Source organism: Nicotiana tabacum, chromosome 12, assembly GCF_000715075.1.
Source record: "Nicotiana tabacum cultivar K326 chromosome 12, ASM71507v2, whole genome shotgun sequence".
Taxonomy (NCBI): Eukaryota; Viridiplantae; Streptophyta; class Magnoliopsida; order Solanales; family Solanaceae; genus Nicotiana; species Nicotiana tabacum.
Window position 1 is genome coordinate 25,013,654 of NC_134091.1, and position 17,291 is coordinate 25,030,944.

The 17,291-nt window shown below is 37.3% G+C and overlaps 1 protein-coding gene across 1 annotated transcript; it reads left to right on the top strand.

Annotated features, from left to right (window-relative positions):
* The first annotated feature begins 123 nt into the window (after positions 1 to 123).
* Positions 124 to 11,647, top strand: LOC107804776 (uncharacterized). The gene is made up of 5 exons (XM_016628708.2): positions 124 to 569; positions 864 to 991; positions 1,085 to 1,197; positions 10,447 to 10,632; positions 11,328 to 11,647. Exons 1-5 carry the CDS (start codon positions 193 to 195, stop codon positions 11,355 to 11,357), a joined length of 834 nt encoding a protein of 277 aa, XP_016484194.1. The 5' UTR covers positions 124 to 192; the 3' UTR covers positions 11,358 to 11,647.
* Positions 11,648 to 17,291: the final 5,644 nt, after the last annotated feature.

Sequence of the window (17,291 nt, forward strand, 5' to 3'; positions counted from 1 at the left end):
TGGGTTCTTTTCAAAAATCATTTTCCTGTTTTCCACCTAGGTTTTCTCTCAAAAAGTTTACAATATTTTTTCTGGCAAAAACAGCTTGCTCCCACTAAGGTTGACAATGTACCACTATTTTAATTTAAACCAAAAATCCAAAAAACGGAAATCATATCGAACGATAGCCACGAATTGGAAGCAGTGGAAACAATGAACCTTCTAAGCCAAGCTCCCGCCGGAGCTTTATCGGCAACTCATCGTTGTTCCCTCAAATTCACTCACCCAATTCCTCCGCTCTTCTCCAATCGCCGCCCCACTAAACTTTCCACTACTAACCCAATTCACGGCCCAAAAGATCGCCCTAAACCCCTCACTCTTGCTAACGCTGAATCTTCTTCCGGCGCCGGCGCTCCTCGTCAAACTAATACTGCTACTACTAGTACTAGTGGATCAAATAATGGGTCAACTTCTTTCGGCTCAGATGATGGAATCACTTTCGTGGGCCAAGATACTGTTCCTCTTGAAGGTGTTATCCAGTTTGAGAAACCCAATTCTTCTTCCTTTAGTGATAAACTCAACAAATGGGGGTAAGTCTTTGTTTATCTGATTAGTACTTCCTCTTTCCCAATCTACGTGATGCACTTTTCTATTAGTCTGTCCCCCTTTCAATCTGTAGAAAAAAATTAACTTTTTTTTACCCTTAATGAGATGATTACATACGGAGTATGTAATACTGTTGTTACTGAGTATTGGTTTTAAACGTGCCCGAAATGGAGTGGGGTGGATAGTGAGGACTGAGGTGTAATTGTTGTTGTGTTGTTTGTATGTGATTGTGTTGTTCATTGGGATTTTTTTTTCTTTATGAATTTGTGGATTTTCAGTTGGGTGGCATTGTTAGCTGGTGGAGATGTAGCGGCTCTATTGTTTTTTTCTGCAATTGGAAGGTTCAGTCATGGCTTCCCTGTTTTTGATCCCGACACGCTGCGAACTTCTGATCCTTTCATTGCTGGTTGGAAAATTGATATGTTATGCTTATCTCTCTAAGTTATTATGTATTCTTGAACATAAAGATTGAATTTTTAATGATGATTGTGTTCCTTAGGTTGGTTTTTGAGCGCATATTTCCTTGGAGGATATGGGGAGGATGGTCGAGGAAAGAATGATTTTTTTAAGGCTTTCATTGCTGCTACCAAATCATGGTCATTAGGCATTCCGGTTAGTCCTTTTTATATACCAGTTGATTGGATACTATAATTTATAGATATTTATTGGTTATTCTTCTCATTATCTGGTGGTTACCAAACAAATCCAATATATGGGTGACTGGTATTTGGTCAACCTTGCTTCCAATTTACAAGTCTAGATAGTTATACATCTTGCAGCTTCTCTAACATGAAAATTTAAAATCTCAGTTGAATGCTTTCTATTCACCATTTTCTACTATTTACTAGTTGTAAGCTGTGGTTGTTAGTTAACTATCGCAGAGCTAGATATTAATGGCGGGGAAGTCATCCGCATGTGATGATTGAAGGTAAAAGGCAAGAAAGAGGAACAAAAAGGAAGCAGACGAAGGAAAATGACAAAGGAAGACTTCTTCCCTTCCGTTGCTGACCCAAAGGATAAATTGGCAGTCGGCGAAAATTGGCAACCGGATTTGGACAATGAATAAGTGGGAACCTATTTAATACGCTGATATAATTGATGATGTCAATACAATATTTTTGAAGCCCATAAATAGGTATCTTCCGTGCCTCATTCAAGCATCCAATTGGAATTTAATCTAGTGGATCCACCAAGGAGCTCTCAAGAATAGAGAGTTGTAGATCAATGAGTGAGGTATTCTCTATGTGGAAAGAGAGTTGAGTGGTGGTGGAGAGGGTATTCCTTTTTGAGTGTGTTAAACTCGGGGATTTCGTGATATTCGATTGCTTATTGTATCTCATCTACTATAGTGGTATTGTTGTGCTCCTCTTGGGTCTTGTTTTATCAGTTCCTTATTTCTCACTTTTATTCTCATTGATTTACAATGAATATTCTGTGGATTTCAAGGGTCCCAATAAGTGATCTACATCTCTATTCCTAAGAAATGTGCGAAGCATGAAAGAGACCTATTACAGACTTCAAAATACTCTACTGACGTAATCAATTACATTAGCGTATTAATTAGGCTCCTACTGTTCTTTGCCAAAGTCGGTTGCCATTTTTGGCCCCCGACATTTCTCCGTTGGGGCTGGCAATGGAAGGCTGTCTTCCTTGCCTTTTTTCTTTGTCTATTTCTTTTTATTTTTCTCTTTCTTCTCGTTAGCCAATCACATGGGGATAACTTTTCCCAACAATTACAGCTTGGAACTTCCTCGGGCTTTGGCCAATGCTATCAGGAGATGAGGAGCAGAATTTCAAGAACTTAGGATTTTCTATCATTTTAGATAGACAGGAACAAATTCAATATGAGGAAGGAAATATCTTAGGAATTAGATTTTTAGTATTGGCACTCCCAATAAGATGCAGAGATCTGCCAAAAGAAAACTCATGGATGTGTGGTAGTTGCGCATAATGCAAAATGCATGGTTAAGCCGTTAAGGCGACAAACTTGAAGAGGAGAAGGAGGTGCAAAACCTCTTTTAGGGTGACTGTGCCATGAAAGTTGTCGGTAGTGAGCTGAAATGGTGCTTCCAGATCGGGAAACTAACGGCAAGTAAGGTGTAATAGTGTAATTAGAATGAAGTTGTAATACTTATGTAAAACATTCTGTGCCCTTAACAGGAGAACAAATAAGCTAGTAATCTAGAAACATTTCAGAGTGTAATGAGGCCTTAAGTAGAACTATTGCTCAGTAACTTGGTTTGTGCTTGACTGCATGTGACCAGGAATAAGCTTGAATATGTTGAACTGCATCATAGGTTAAAACCAGTTTCGGTGTGCTTAGAATTTACTCTCTCTTTTCCATTTTATGTAACACTCTTTCCTTTTAGTTTGTTCAAAAAAGAATGACACTTTTCTATGTTTAGGAACGATTTAACTTCTAAACTTTTCATATTATACTTAAAGACATGATATAGGCAAACAAATGTTATGGCATGTTTGATGCTAAAGTTCCCAAAGTTTTTTTTTTCCTTTCTAAACTTTCGTGCCCAATCAAACAAGTTACTAAATGAGGGATGATTAGTTATGTCTTAATGAAATTTTTAACTTTGTTTGGAAAGGTTACAAATTCCGCCTTGGCAAAACTCCATATATGATGTGTGGTATAAGTTTTCTTATACGATGGCTCTCTCTAGCTTGCATATACAAAATACTCTCTTTCTTTATGTGACATAGTGTGAATGGGTACAAGTAGTACAAGGTAAGATTCCATTGTATCTTCTTTTGGTAAAAGTAGAAAAAATATCAACTTAATAATTGATAACTTAGTATAAGCCAGAAACATCACATTACTTAATGTTACAACAACAACAACAAACCCAGTAAAATCCCACAAATGGGGTATGGGGAGGGTAGTGTGTACGCAGACCTTATCCCTACTTTATGAGGGTAGAGAGACTGTTATCGATAGACCCTCGGCTCAGGAACAGATAAGGGAGCAATAAATAAACAATAGCAATAACAATGTAATAGGACAAAGAAAGCAAATGGCCAAGTAATAACAAAGATCAAGGAATAGGAAAGTACAAGAATAGTGCCAATACTACCGGTAAGGATGACACACCGTGCACCAACACGAAACTAGGAATAGTAAACTAAGACTAGTACCAATACTGTAGGTGAGACTAGGAGAAACTTTCGACTACTTGTCAACCCACAACTCTAATACTCGACCTCCACACCTTCCTATCGAGGGTCATGTCCTCGGTAAGCTGAAGTAGCGCTATGTCCTGCCTAATCACCTCTTCCCAGTACTTCTTAGGCCTCCCTCTACACCCCCCTAGACCCGCTATGGTCAACCTCTCACACCTCCTAACGGGTGCATTGGTGTCTCTCCTATTCACATGCCCGAACCATCTCAACCTCGATTCCCGCATCTTTTCTCCCACAGGGGCCACGCCCACCTTGTCTCGTATAACTTCATTCCTGATCATATCTCTCCTGCTATACACACACATCCATCTCAATGTTAAACTATTTAAATGAAGTACAATGCTTTTGTAGATATGAGAATTTTCAATTGTATAAATAGAGTATTACTAGTTGCAGAAACATGTCGAATATTTTGGGATGTCTCGGAAGTGGTTGCGTGGACGGAGAGAGTACAATATGTAAAAGCGCTAAAAAGGGCTGCTCGGTGCACAAAGCCACGCAGGGTCCGGGCAAGGGCTGCACCCCGAGCGAGATTGATGTAGGCAGCCTACCCTGATGCAAGCATCAATGACTGATTTCACGGCTCGAATCCATGACTTATAGGTCAAAAGCGCTCTAGCCCATAATCAAGAGTTTAAAACTACCTTTTTTTTAAAAGTAGAATGTAACTAAAGGAACAAAGTATCTGCTAAATACAACTTATCAAATTTGAAGAAGAGGAATTGGAATAAAGATGTCAACAAAATAAATAACTGACCAATTTCCAATTGTGAATAGAGTCGAACATCATTTCAATTGGACATCTTGCTAGTTAAAAAGTTTGTGAAAGAAAAATATGGTAATCCAACTTTACTTACGAATTTGTATCATATTTGATAAAGTGATGGTGAAGAACATTACGTTGCTGCAACCTGATTGTTCATTATCCATATTATTGATAGCTCTAAGGCCAAAAAATATGGGTAATGAACTATGGGGTTGCAGCTAAATTTATTTTTGATAGTTGTGTTCGAATATTCTACCCTGGAGGCTGCAACAATATCTTGATGAGTATATGATTTGATCAGTTTACAACTTTCTCTCTCTTGGGAACTGACTAGTGAGCCAATCTTCTGTTCTCATACTTACTGTCATCTTTCTAGCGACTTCCTTCTTTCTACCCCTTGCTTAATCTTTGTTTCGTTTACTTGATTCTCTTTACCGTGGAAATTTGAGATTGTTTCACTGACTAACTTAAACCTAGGATATGACAACGAGAAACATGCTATTTTCTGCTAAATTAAAGATGGATACAAGATTGCCTTTCGTTGTTGGTCACAATTCACTTGAGAATGGAAGAGAGCGGAGAAGGGAAATTCTTGTAGTTTTGCTGGTGGAAGAGGAAGGAACTTTGTTGGCAGCATTTTCATCAACTATCACATTCTTTTCTGGATTTGAGTAGAGAAGACTGAAGAGATCAGCATCAGAGAACAGTGGAAAATTTGTTCGTAGCCGGAGGAAGCAAGATCAGCTGTAAAAGTACTACATCAAGCAAAGCTTTAACCACTACGTAAGTTTCGTTAGAATACATCGAATTTAAGATAGAAGAAGAAGCCATTTTAATCCCTGAGAACACTTGTAACTCTGCATATAAATCATCGGATTCAGGAGTTTGCAGAGCTAGGAGAGCATCTTCAGACTGATAATAGTCAAGTTATTAAACAAAAGAGTTATGTTGAGGTCGTACACCCCAAGGAATGGCCTAATAAGGGAGTTGCTGATAAAGTGATGAAAAAGGAAAACAAAGTGACATCAATTGCATAAGAAAGGTTTCTCATAACCAAAAAGGACTTCCTTTATACAACTTTGGTTGGTAGTTCGTCGAAGAAAAGGAAGATAATCCTTCTATATGAATTGAGAGATGGGTAATATCGCGGAAAATGGATGTGACAATGTACTGAATTATTTGGATCACAATTTTTGTTTGATTTCCCTTCTAGAGGCAAAGAGGGAATAATTTAATGGGGGGATTGGTATTAGGATAAGTATAAATTTCTACTAGATTAATGGTCTTTGCAAATATTTAAGGCGTAGAGGCCGGCCGAAAAAATTGAGAATAGGACTATTGGATGTTCGACTGAACCTGTGTTCTGATAATGTCTTCAAGTCCATAGGTGACTTTAAAAATAGCCGTAAAATCTCCGAGTGTTGGTGGCGCACTGTTCGAAACTTGCTGGATAATAGGCCTGCCCCTCTACTCATCACTTAATACCAGGCATTTTATTTGTGGCAGGGTTCAAAACTTATGATGTGCGTCTAACCCGCACATCACAAGTTGCACTCATGCTAATGATACACTTATATTGTGTAGAACAGATGAGAGAGTTGGAATTATTGAGAATAATTTTGATTGTCTTTGAAACCATTTGAGAATAAAACCTCTAGTTCTCCTCAAACAGTACTCTCCTATTGTTATAGTGGGTCCTTGAAGTGTTATTGGCATTCCAATTCAATCCTTACAAGTTGGCTGTTTATATGTTGCATTTTTTCTGATAGGAAAAACTTATATGGTTAATCAAATTCTGCCTAAGATTCATTGGACAAGCCTCTGTTAGAAATAAACCTCCAGTTCTCATCTAACACTTCTCTCCTTTGTTTACCATATATATTCAGTATAGAGCTTGGTGCTTGAAGTTTAAATGATTTTGTGAAAATAGGTGTTTTAGGGGTGTTCATATATTGCAACTTTTCCGATAGGAAAGAATATATATGGTTAATCAAATTTTCCTAAGATTCATCACAAGTCTATGTGATAACAGCAGCGACAACAGTAAGAATGTGAATCTCTTCAGTGGTGTTGATAGGGAAGATGCTGTCATGCGTCACATAAAATGAATTAAAAAAAGGGAAATGACTATGGATAAGTCTTTATTTGAGTACCAACAAATCACATTGGGGATCTTTCCCCTGTTACACTCACTCTTGTGTGGCTGATCTACTGTCTTCGGTAAATGTTTCTGGTTATATTTGCTTAAAGTAGTCTTTTCATAAGATTTGGTATGCAATACTTGCTTTGACATTTCCATGGATGCTTTGGCCTTCCATTGGAGTTTGATAGATAACTATCATTTTCTAGTCTCAAGATTTCCTCGCATCTTGATACATTGCCCGTGAATTTCATTAGTCATTGAACAACGAAAAAGTTGTCATTTGCATAATTTGTTGGGCATTTTCTAGGCCTTACCCATCATGGGAAATTATTTGCATGTGTAAAGCTGGAACAAGGCAGCATGTTGTGTGACTGCAGTTGTTACAGGGCCAATTTTTCGCAAATGGCACTGCACGGCAGCAGCCTGACACTCAAGCTACTCAGCCTTACTTTTCCCTTACTGTTTAGGACTTAGAATTATTTCAGACTTCTGAAATGGAAGCAACACAATTACGGGTAAACACCCAACCTTTTATTATTCTCGCAGAATATACAAAGGACTCTCCGTTGGAAGGCTCACAACTGACTTCCTCTCAAGCCAACGAAATACAACACCTATATATAGGGGCTGCCACTGGCAGATTACAAGGGGCAATTACATCATAGTGCTTGTCACCTGTCAAACACTATAAACAAACACTTAGCCATGTAATGGAGCACTTCCCACGAAATGGTCCTCTTCAGCACTTAGCCATGTTTGGTGGAGCACTTCCCACGAAATGGCCCCACCATTAGCACTTTAACTCAATGTAACATGTCTTGCACACAGCTTTGCCCACACTTTGTCTTTAACTTGCCTCGTCATTTGACCATGCCTCGCACATTAGCTTATGACAATGTCTTCGTCACAGCCTTGCCGTCCCATTGATCCATACGCATGCCTTGGCAAAATGCCATGCGTATGTCTTTGTTTGCCATCGTCGTCGCCTATATCAAAGGCTGCCTTGCCATCACTCAAGGAACCTTGCCTAGCTGACCTGCCCAAGTCTGTGCACTGGCTTAAGCATACTCCCAGCTTCGTACATTGCTTGTCAAACCCAGACGAACCCATGCCAAAGGGCAATGTACAAGCCCTTGACATTGGTTCTGCCCGACATCCGTCACGTCTCACCATTAGGGGCTAACAAATCACTCCCACTAGTTGAACTCGACGTCCTCGTCGAGGCTGACTTCAAATAGTCCTCTACTTGCTGTTCATATTGCCACAATGAAAAGTCGCATCTGTCTCGGGCATTCCTTTCCATTGAATCAGGAATTCCGTCCGCCTATTCTTCTTATGCATCCCAAGAACCCGGTGGTCAAGAACCTTCTCAATTTCTTCCTCAAGCTGAGTGCACATCTCATGAGGAGCTCTCTTTGTTTTGTGTCTGCCCGGATCTTCAGGATCTTCAACATAAGGCTTTAGAAAACTCACATGGAAAGTCGGATGTATTTTCATTCTTTCAGGCAGCGTCAGTCGGTAAGCAACTTCACCAACTTTTGCAACAACTTCTAAAGGACCATCATACCTTGAAACCAAGGATCTATGCCTAACTCGACTGTCAATCTTTTTCCAAATCTGCGGAGTTTGCTTTAACAACACCTTGTCACCCACTTTGAACTCCAAGGGACGCCTATTTTTGTCAGCATATTTCTTCATTCTTCTCTGAGCCTTTGCCAAGCTATCTGTCGCTTCTTTGATCATAGCTTGTCTATCCCAACCATAGCGGTAAGCAGCTGGACATTTACCCCAGTCCTTTGTTGTGCAATCGCCACTGGTTGTGCAGGGTGCTTCCCCAATACAATCTCAAACGGACTCATCTCCGTTGATAGAGACTTGTGCAAATTATAAGAGAATTGTGCACAATTTAGCAAATATGTCCAATTGCGTTGACTGGCAGTCACGAAGTGCCTCAAATATTTTTCCAACAGATGGTTAATTCTCTCGGTTTGGCCATCAATTTGGGGATGATTCGCCGTTGAAAACTTCAAGTTCGTACCCGTCTAGTTGAACAGATGAGTCCAGAACCGGCCTGTAAATCGAGCATCCCTGTCACTAATAACGTCCTTCGGCATTCCGATATATTTAACCACATTCTTGAAGAACAACATCTTTTGAAGAACATTCTGTAGGGGCAGCAATAAAAACAACATATTTAGAAAACCTGTCAACCACGACCATGATCGACGACAATCCATTGACCTTAGGGAACCCACTGATAAAGTCCATCGAAAGAAGCGACAGATAGCTTGGCAAAGGCTCAGAGAAGAATGAAGAAATATGCTGATAAAAATATGCGTCCCTTGGAGTTCAAAGTGGGTGACAAGGTGCTGTTAAAGCAAACTCCGCAGATTTGGAAAAAGATTGACAGTCGAGTTAGGCATAGATCCTTGGTTTCAAGGTATGATGGTCCTCTTTAGAAGTTGTTGGTGAAGTTGCTTACCGACTGACGCTGCCTGAAAGAATGAAAATACATCCAACTTTCCATGTGAGTTTTCTAAAGCCTTATGTTGAATATCCGGGCAGACATAAAACAAAGAGAGCTCCTCCTGAGATGCGCACTCAGCTTGAGGAAGAAATTGAGAAGGTTCTTGACCACCGGGTTCTTGGGATGCATAAGAAGAATAGGCGGACGGAATTCCTGATTCAATGGAAAGGAAAGCCCGAGACATATGCGATTTGGGAAAATGATGTTTCATTGTGGCAGTATGAACAACAAGTAGAGGACTACTTGAAGTCAGCCTCGACGAGGACCTCAAGTCCAACTAATGGGGGTGGTTTGTTAGTCCCTAATGTTGAGACATTACGGATGCCGGGTAGAACCAATGTCAAGGGCTTGTACATTGCCCTTCGGCATGGGTTTGACAAGCAATGTACGGAGCTGGGTGCATGCTTAAGTCAGTGCATGGACTTGGGCAGGTCAGCTAGGCAAGGTTGCTTGAGTGATGTCAAGGCAACCTTGGATGTGGGCGACGACGATGGCAAACGAAAACAGACGTATGGCATTTGGCCAAGGCATGCGTACGGATCAGTCGGACGGCAAGACTGTGACAAAGACATTATCATAAGCTAATGTGCGAGGCATGGTCAAATGACAAGGCAATGCAAGTTAAAGACAGTGTGTGCAAGACATGTAAAAGTGCTAATGGTGGGACCATTTTGTGGGAAGTGCTCCATTACATGGCTAAGTGCTTGACAAGTGACAAGCATTATGATGTAATTGCCCCTTGTAATCTGCCAGTGACAGCCCCTATATATAGGTGTTGTATTTCGTTGGCTTGGGAGGAAGTCAGTTGTGAGCCTTCCAACGGAGAGTCCTTTGTATATTCTGCGAGAATAATAAAAGGTTGGGTGTTTTTACCCGTAATTGTGTTGCTTCCGTTTCAGAAGTCTGAAATAATTCTATGTCCTAAACAGTGAGGAAAAAGTAAGGCTGAGTAGCTTGTGTCAGGCTGCTGCCGTGCAGTGCCATTTGCGAAAAATTGGCCCCGTAACCGCTGACGTTATAGTTTACAGATCAGTAGGAAGTGATGTAATTTGAGGATAAAGGTTAGACAAATAGATTATGCTCAGTCCCTCCCACTTACGTGAAGCATGAGCTTGATCATGTTTTTGTTTAAAAAAATTTATCAGCCTTTCATTTTTTCTCGGTTTGTTGAGGATCAAGGATTCCTAATCATCAGCTGACTCTTATTTACTCTCTGCTTCTCTTCATTTGCAGGTGGGTTTAGCTATAAGGGCTGCCTCTGTGGGTCATATACCACCAGTCAACTTCATAATAGTTACCATGGGGAGTACTGCTGTATTACTTATCGGATGGAGGACACTCTTGTTCAGCATCTTACCGAAGGACCAGCCGAAGAAGAATGATGTTTATAAGAGCGGAAGCCCTTTTGAACTTTTTGAGGTAAAGTTTCTCTTGTCTAATCAGTAACTTGGGATATTAATGGCGCGATAGCTGTTTCTATGAACCTTTTCTTGCTTCCCTAACATGGCTACCCTGTTTGAGCAATCAAATCTGTTAACTCAAGCCACGGAACTTTATATGCATGTGGCGTGTGATAAGAGGCAGATCCAAGATCTAAATTTAATAGATTCAACTTTTAAGATTTTTAGCATTGTACTATTAAAATTGTGGGTTCAAATCTAATATTTTTTGAGATTTTAATAAGTTTTTACATATAAATTCGTACTCCGTGTCGAAAGTTATGGGTTCAGTTGAACCCATAGCCGAAAGCCTACATCCTCCCCTTTGTGTGATGGCTTTTATTTTCCCATGCACTAAACTCGTTATTTGTTGAAATAACACTTGGTTGACATTTGATCAATTTGTTTGCTAAGAGCTGACTTTTGGGTTGTTCTCAGACAAGCATGGTTTTTTCTTTACTTGATAGTAAATATTTGAAATTTTCACGTTCATTGAGGGAACAAATGGAAACGAAAACGAGTGGGCGTAAACCTGTGCTTACTTTCTATTCTTATTCTTATTCTTCCTACGCCATGAAAGTTTGTTTCTTACGTGACAACTATGCAGTAACTGTGTAAAACATGGTTGCTTGTTCAATTTCTGTATTTATTAAGAAAAAAATCGTTTTGTTGCAGTTGCTGACATCATTGGTAAGAAGATGGTGATTGTGGTAGCAGTGCACGCGACATGTTATTGCAATTATACTCTTTCTAAAGGAAATTTTCCAGTATGTACATGTTATTTCTCATTATAAGTAGATGAAGTTGTAGTTCATGCGTCTGAATAGCGGTGGAAGAAAATACAGTTTCATATTGGTGCACGAAAATGTGGCATATGCTTTGTCCAGTGCAGATGTATCAAATATTTGATTCGGATTGCCTCGTGACCTAGGGGAATTGTATGTTATGCCGATGCTTCTGCTTCTGCAGAGAAATCTAATTGCTTCTTGAAGGTCCTTGAACTCTTTATCAGTCGCCATTCACCAACATCAACAGAAAGACGATACAGTTAGTAACATTTGAGTTAATAATTTATAAGAAGTTGGCTTCATCTTTAGGAGTGGCTTAGTTAAATTTTATTAGTTAGCTCGTTGTATTAAGATTAGAAATGATAAGGAAATCTCTTCAGTAGTGCAGCTAATTGCTTTTCAACTGCTAAAAATGTTTGAGAAAGGGTGAGATAATTGCTTGATGAGTTGGCGCGTGTTACAAAAATAACTACTTTGTGGAAGTGAACCAAAACTGCTGCTAATTAGGAGAGAAAAGGGTTGTCAATCTTTTGCTTTTATTTACACCTGAGAGTTTAATAAATAGTACTACTACCTTTTAATCAGTGCTATTTGATGCCCGAATATATATAAATAACATTGTTTAATGTGTGATTTTGTCATGTAAGAAATTTCAAATCTGTTTTGTGGGAAAAGGCAACCGATTTGCAGTGATGAGACGTTTGCAGCATTATTTCTGGGTGGAAAAGGGCCTATGTTGTTGTTAATGGGAAGGGAATGTAGGTAGGCCGGCCAAGCAGTATATGAATAGTGTGAGTTGTAGTATAGTGTATATATATATATATATATATATATATATATATATATATATATATATATATATATATATATATAGGCCAAGAAAGCTGTGAAAGAAGATTACATTGTCAATTAGCCGTCAGTTGAAGGTTGATGTGTGGCATCTAGACATGATTTTTTCACATTTACTTTAGTCTTGGAGGCTAAAATTATCCGACACTAATATATGATTAAACTTAGTTGAAACAAATGGAAACTGGTTCTTTATTATTATTAAAAATAAATAAATACAAAATTAATTGAAATAGTTGAGATGGGCGCAAAGTAAGGTTGATATAGGTTTCCATCAGATGGATTTTTGGGCAGCCAAGAAATGCCACCACTCACTGCCTTTGCCAGTTTGAAATTTGCCTTCTCTTCCTCTTATTATTGGTGCTGTCAGATCAATCTTTGTTTGACTGAGTTCTGTTTTCTTTTTTTCCTTTTTTATTTATTTTTAAATTTGCTTCTTTTAATCTTACTTTTCCTTTTTTCTGAATTTCTGATTGATTTTCTGGTCAGTCATGTCTTCGTTTGGTGTTAATAAGTCATCATCATCACATTATATCAATGTCTAATGGTGTCTGAAGTCAAACTTCTCGTAATTTCAGATTTATCGAGAAACTCAAATGCTCAAGTTTCATAAAATCGAAATAATTCCTACTTAGAATCAAACCCTTTTGCATTGAAATTGACAATTGAAGATCATTTGCTCTACAATGGTTGACCTTGCACTTTGACTTTATATGATTAACTTGAGATTGTCTATTTAGTTATCTGCATGTGTTTTACATTAGTCAGCACTACAAGAATAAGCTTACTTTATCCAAAATTTTAAATTATTTCTGATTACTAAGAAGAGCAATAACAATGTATTATTTAATTAATTAGTAATACCAACTTTTTTCCAAATGAAACTAAGTACCAATATAACAATTACTTATAAAATTTGCTAAGAAAGCAAATTCAAACTTTAAGGAAAATATCAAGATTTATATCTTAAATGGATAAATATTTGAAAAGATATTTAATAATTTGGAAGTGGAAATATCCAAAATAAAAGCTAGTGAAGGTAAAATCAAAGTACTCTGTGTAGCTGTAATCTAGTGGGTACTAGACTAGTAGCTAAGAGGGGAAAAGGGATGGAGTTTTTAGCAAAGGAATTAATGAGGTGAAAGTGGCAAGGCATTGGTACATGTTTGCCCTTAAAATCCATCTTACACCATTGTGGAAAAAGAAACCTTATAGTCTTCCTTCCTTTTATAGTGAAAGTTGGTTTTAGTTACAAAACAAAGTATAGTGAATTATTAAAGGGGAATTTCAGACCATTGCATCAGCATAAACATTAAAGGCACATTTTGTATCTAAGTGGATATTTTTTTGAACTTTCGAAAGGTATTGTCTATTACCTATTGGATTTCCACTAGTCTGAATTTTCTTTCTTTCTTTTGAGGTCTGATTTGTATTTGATTTTAATCAATGTTTATCTTAAAGGGGTGGATTCATAATTTAAGTTTTATGGGTTCAAATCTATTATTCCTTCTGTTTCAAAAAGATTGACATAGTTCGAAGTACGAAGGACAAAATACTTAACTTTGACTGTGAATTTAGACATAGATTCTTCAAGTTTTTGAAAATAAAATGTACATTTTCAGAAACTACATAAAAAGTATTATAAGTCATAATAATTCATAATTCAAAATATTTATAAAATGCTTAAGAAAAACGTGATCAAAAAATAACCTTGTAGACTTTCCAAATAGTAATAGTGTCAATCTTTTTGAAACGAAGGGAGTATATTTTTAAGAATATGTGTTCATATCTATTATTTCTTGTAATTTTAGTGAATTTTTTTACTTAAATTTATATATTGCATAAAAAATACTGAGTTCATATAAACCCGATGTCCAAACTGCATACGCCCGATTTATCTTGTTTGTGTAATGATTTTTTAAAACTTGTTTGGTTTTTATAACTTATAAGGTAAAGACTAATGGATTCTTCTGCAGCATATATATATATATATATATAGAGAGAGAGAATATAAGGTGATAGTGACTATACAATTCAGCATAGACGGTGACATATCAGATGAAAGTTTAAGACCTGAGAGACAAGGAAAGGGCTACAACAACTACTATACTAAACCCTATAATAGGCTACAAATGAACAATTCTTCTTATTTGTGGATGTTGCCGTTAAGTTATCATTTGTTATTAACATTGTCCTTTCAATAATATGCTTCATTATAGCAATTATTATGTGCACTTACTTGGGCCACATTGTTGAGTTAATTGAATCAAATCTAGATTATGTACTATGTTTCCCTAGTGAATTATCCTGTTTTGTACATTCAAGACTAATGTTCATTATACTCTGATGTTACATTAATGTCAACTTTCTTGTCTTTGGAAACTAATTACTCTTTCTATTCCATTTTACATGGAAAATGATTTAGGGAATCAAATCATTTTGTCTCTGACTATTGTTTTTTCAAACTTTTTAAAATAGATTGAACTTATAGTATTTTTTAGTTAATTTCTTAAATACATAAATTTAAAATTTTAAAGCTTGAAGAATTCACAATAAAAATTAGATATTTTAATTTCGTACTTCGAATTCTTTCACGTAAATTAAGATAGAAGAAGCAACACCATAACATTTAACAAAGAAGGCTTGTCTTTTTTTGGTGTTTCGGGGGGTGTTTGGTACTAGATTTGAGAACTCCGACTAATTCATATTCACACAGTGTAAAACCTAATTTAAGAGCAAAATGCTTCCTATAAGGATCTTGTTTTATTTAGATTCAAATTTGAAAACTATATTTAAGGGTAAAAAGACATTCTTTCTAATTGTACTTTGTTGTGAGATTAATAGTGGGCTAGGGGGGGTTTGGGGCCAGAAGAGGAACAGTGTAAAGGACAGATTACAGATATAGTCAGAGACATTAAAACAGCTGGATCCATTAGAGAGGGAGGGAATAGCAAAGGTCCTAAAAGCAGAAATAATTGTGAGATATAGCCATCATAAAAATCCATAAAATCCAACCACTGTTTCTTCTTTGGCCAATATGTTAAGTGACTTTGGGATCTTCCTTAGATTTTGTTTTGGATTTTATGTTTTTTCTCCCCCTCTTACTTCTCACGTGATTACTTTTGCCCCCCTAACCTCATTTATTTCTCTTCTATATCAACCTACTACTACACTTACGTGTTGAAAGTTATGCACTGAGCTGGCCTTATAGCTCAGGCTCTATAGTTTCAATATATTGCCAGAGTTCATACTAGGAAATGATCTCTTCATTATTAGTACTTTGTAATTTGTAAATTGTTGACAAAGAGGTAGGTATCTCTCAATTACACAAATAGCTACGTAATTATAGCGCCTTAAGTGAGAAAGATGGTAGATGCATAAATCCTAAACCCTCCGAATAAATTTTGGACTTCATATATATTGGCAAAAATGGACCTCTGGCTCTATTGAAATAGTTATTTAAATACAAATATTTTGAAGTCAAAAAGTTATTTGAAAAGAAATATCACTGTATGAGATCAGAGATTTACAAAAATCTTATAGCATGCTAGTGCCTGTATGTTATATTAATGGTTATGTCACGTAGTTTTATTGTTTTAAGTGGTGAATATAATTACTTACATTTAATTATTCACAACTTATCAATCAATTAAGATAATATCTTGATCCTACATAACTTAATTTGGTGAAAGGTTCCAGTATTAAAGACCCTTTCGCTTGCTATTTATGATTCTGACCCCACAAAAATTTGGAAAAAAAGGGTACTAACATATTGCAAGGACTTGATAAGATGATCAATATTGATCAAACCAAGAGGCGTAAACCAAATTAAGAACACACCCCCTCCCCCCCCCCCCCACAGCCCCAACAACCAATCCACTCAAAAAAAAACAACAATAAATAAGTCTCAATCTTAAACAAATTTGAGTTCGCTATATGAATCGGTCGACCTATGTGATGGGTTTAAAGTATCTTAAATTTATGTTTTGATACTCTAACAAACTTATTGTTAAGAACCAGATAAAGGATCTGATGTACGCTTGGTATATATCTCTATCAACAGACTCAAGCTAATGTGTGATGTATGACTTCAGACAGAAAAGAATCAACTCAGGGACCTGATCCCTTTGAGTTTTCCAAGTCAACTCTATAGTTGGAAAGTGATTGCCTGCCCTGTACATGCTACAGTGCAGAAACAGTGCAGCAGTCACTTCTCATTGGGAAGGGCTTTTTACCAACCAAGTGTTTACATCATCCAAAGGATATTAACAAGAAGCATTATAACAAAACATCATTTAACACTTGTGAAATAACTCAAGCGCTCAAGATCTGATAATCAAGCATTGAAGTCACAAGTGCATCAAGAACAAAGTACAACACTACTACGGATCAGTTCCTACAACAAGTCTTTTGTATGTCCTTAGTTGAGTTGTATCTTTGTATTAGATTTTCATTGTAATTCCTACTTTGCTTATTTATAAGCTTTAACTAGGAACCTCCAAAAATCATAAACCCTTAGAGTTTGTGTCGTGACTAGAATTAGTCATGAGTTGAAGTCTTTGTAATAGGTGTATTGCAAAGTGGCTTGTAATAGGTGTATTACAAATCAGTGAGGGATTAAGAGTTTAATTCCTAGGTTACAATAGGTTGTAATCTAAAGATTGCTCAAGTAGTGAAGTTGAAATCCTACAGGTGTAGGTCGTGGTTTTTTATCCCCTTGAGCAGGGAATTTTCCACGTAAAATCTCTTGTGTCATTTACTTACTGGTTCATTAGTTATTTCTGTGGGAACTGGTATAGGACCAGGTCTCTATACAGTTTGGTGGACTCATACATTCTATCAATTGGTATCAGAGCCAGTTCTTTCTAAAAGGTTAACACCTAGAGAGGATACTCACCATGGCTGCTCCACCAAACTTCGAGGAAGGACAATCAACCTACAGGCCCCCGAGATTCAACGGCCAATACTATGGCTGGTGAAAACTTGAATGCATGACTTCATA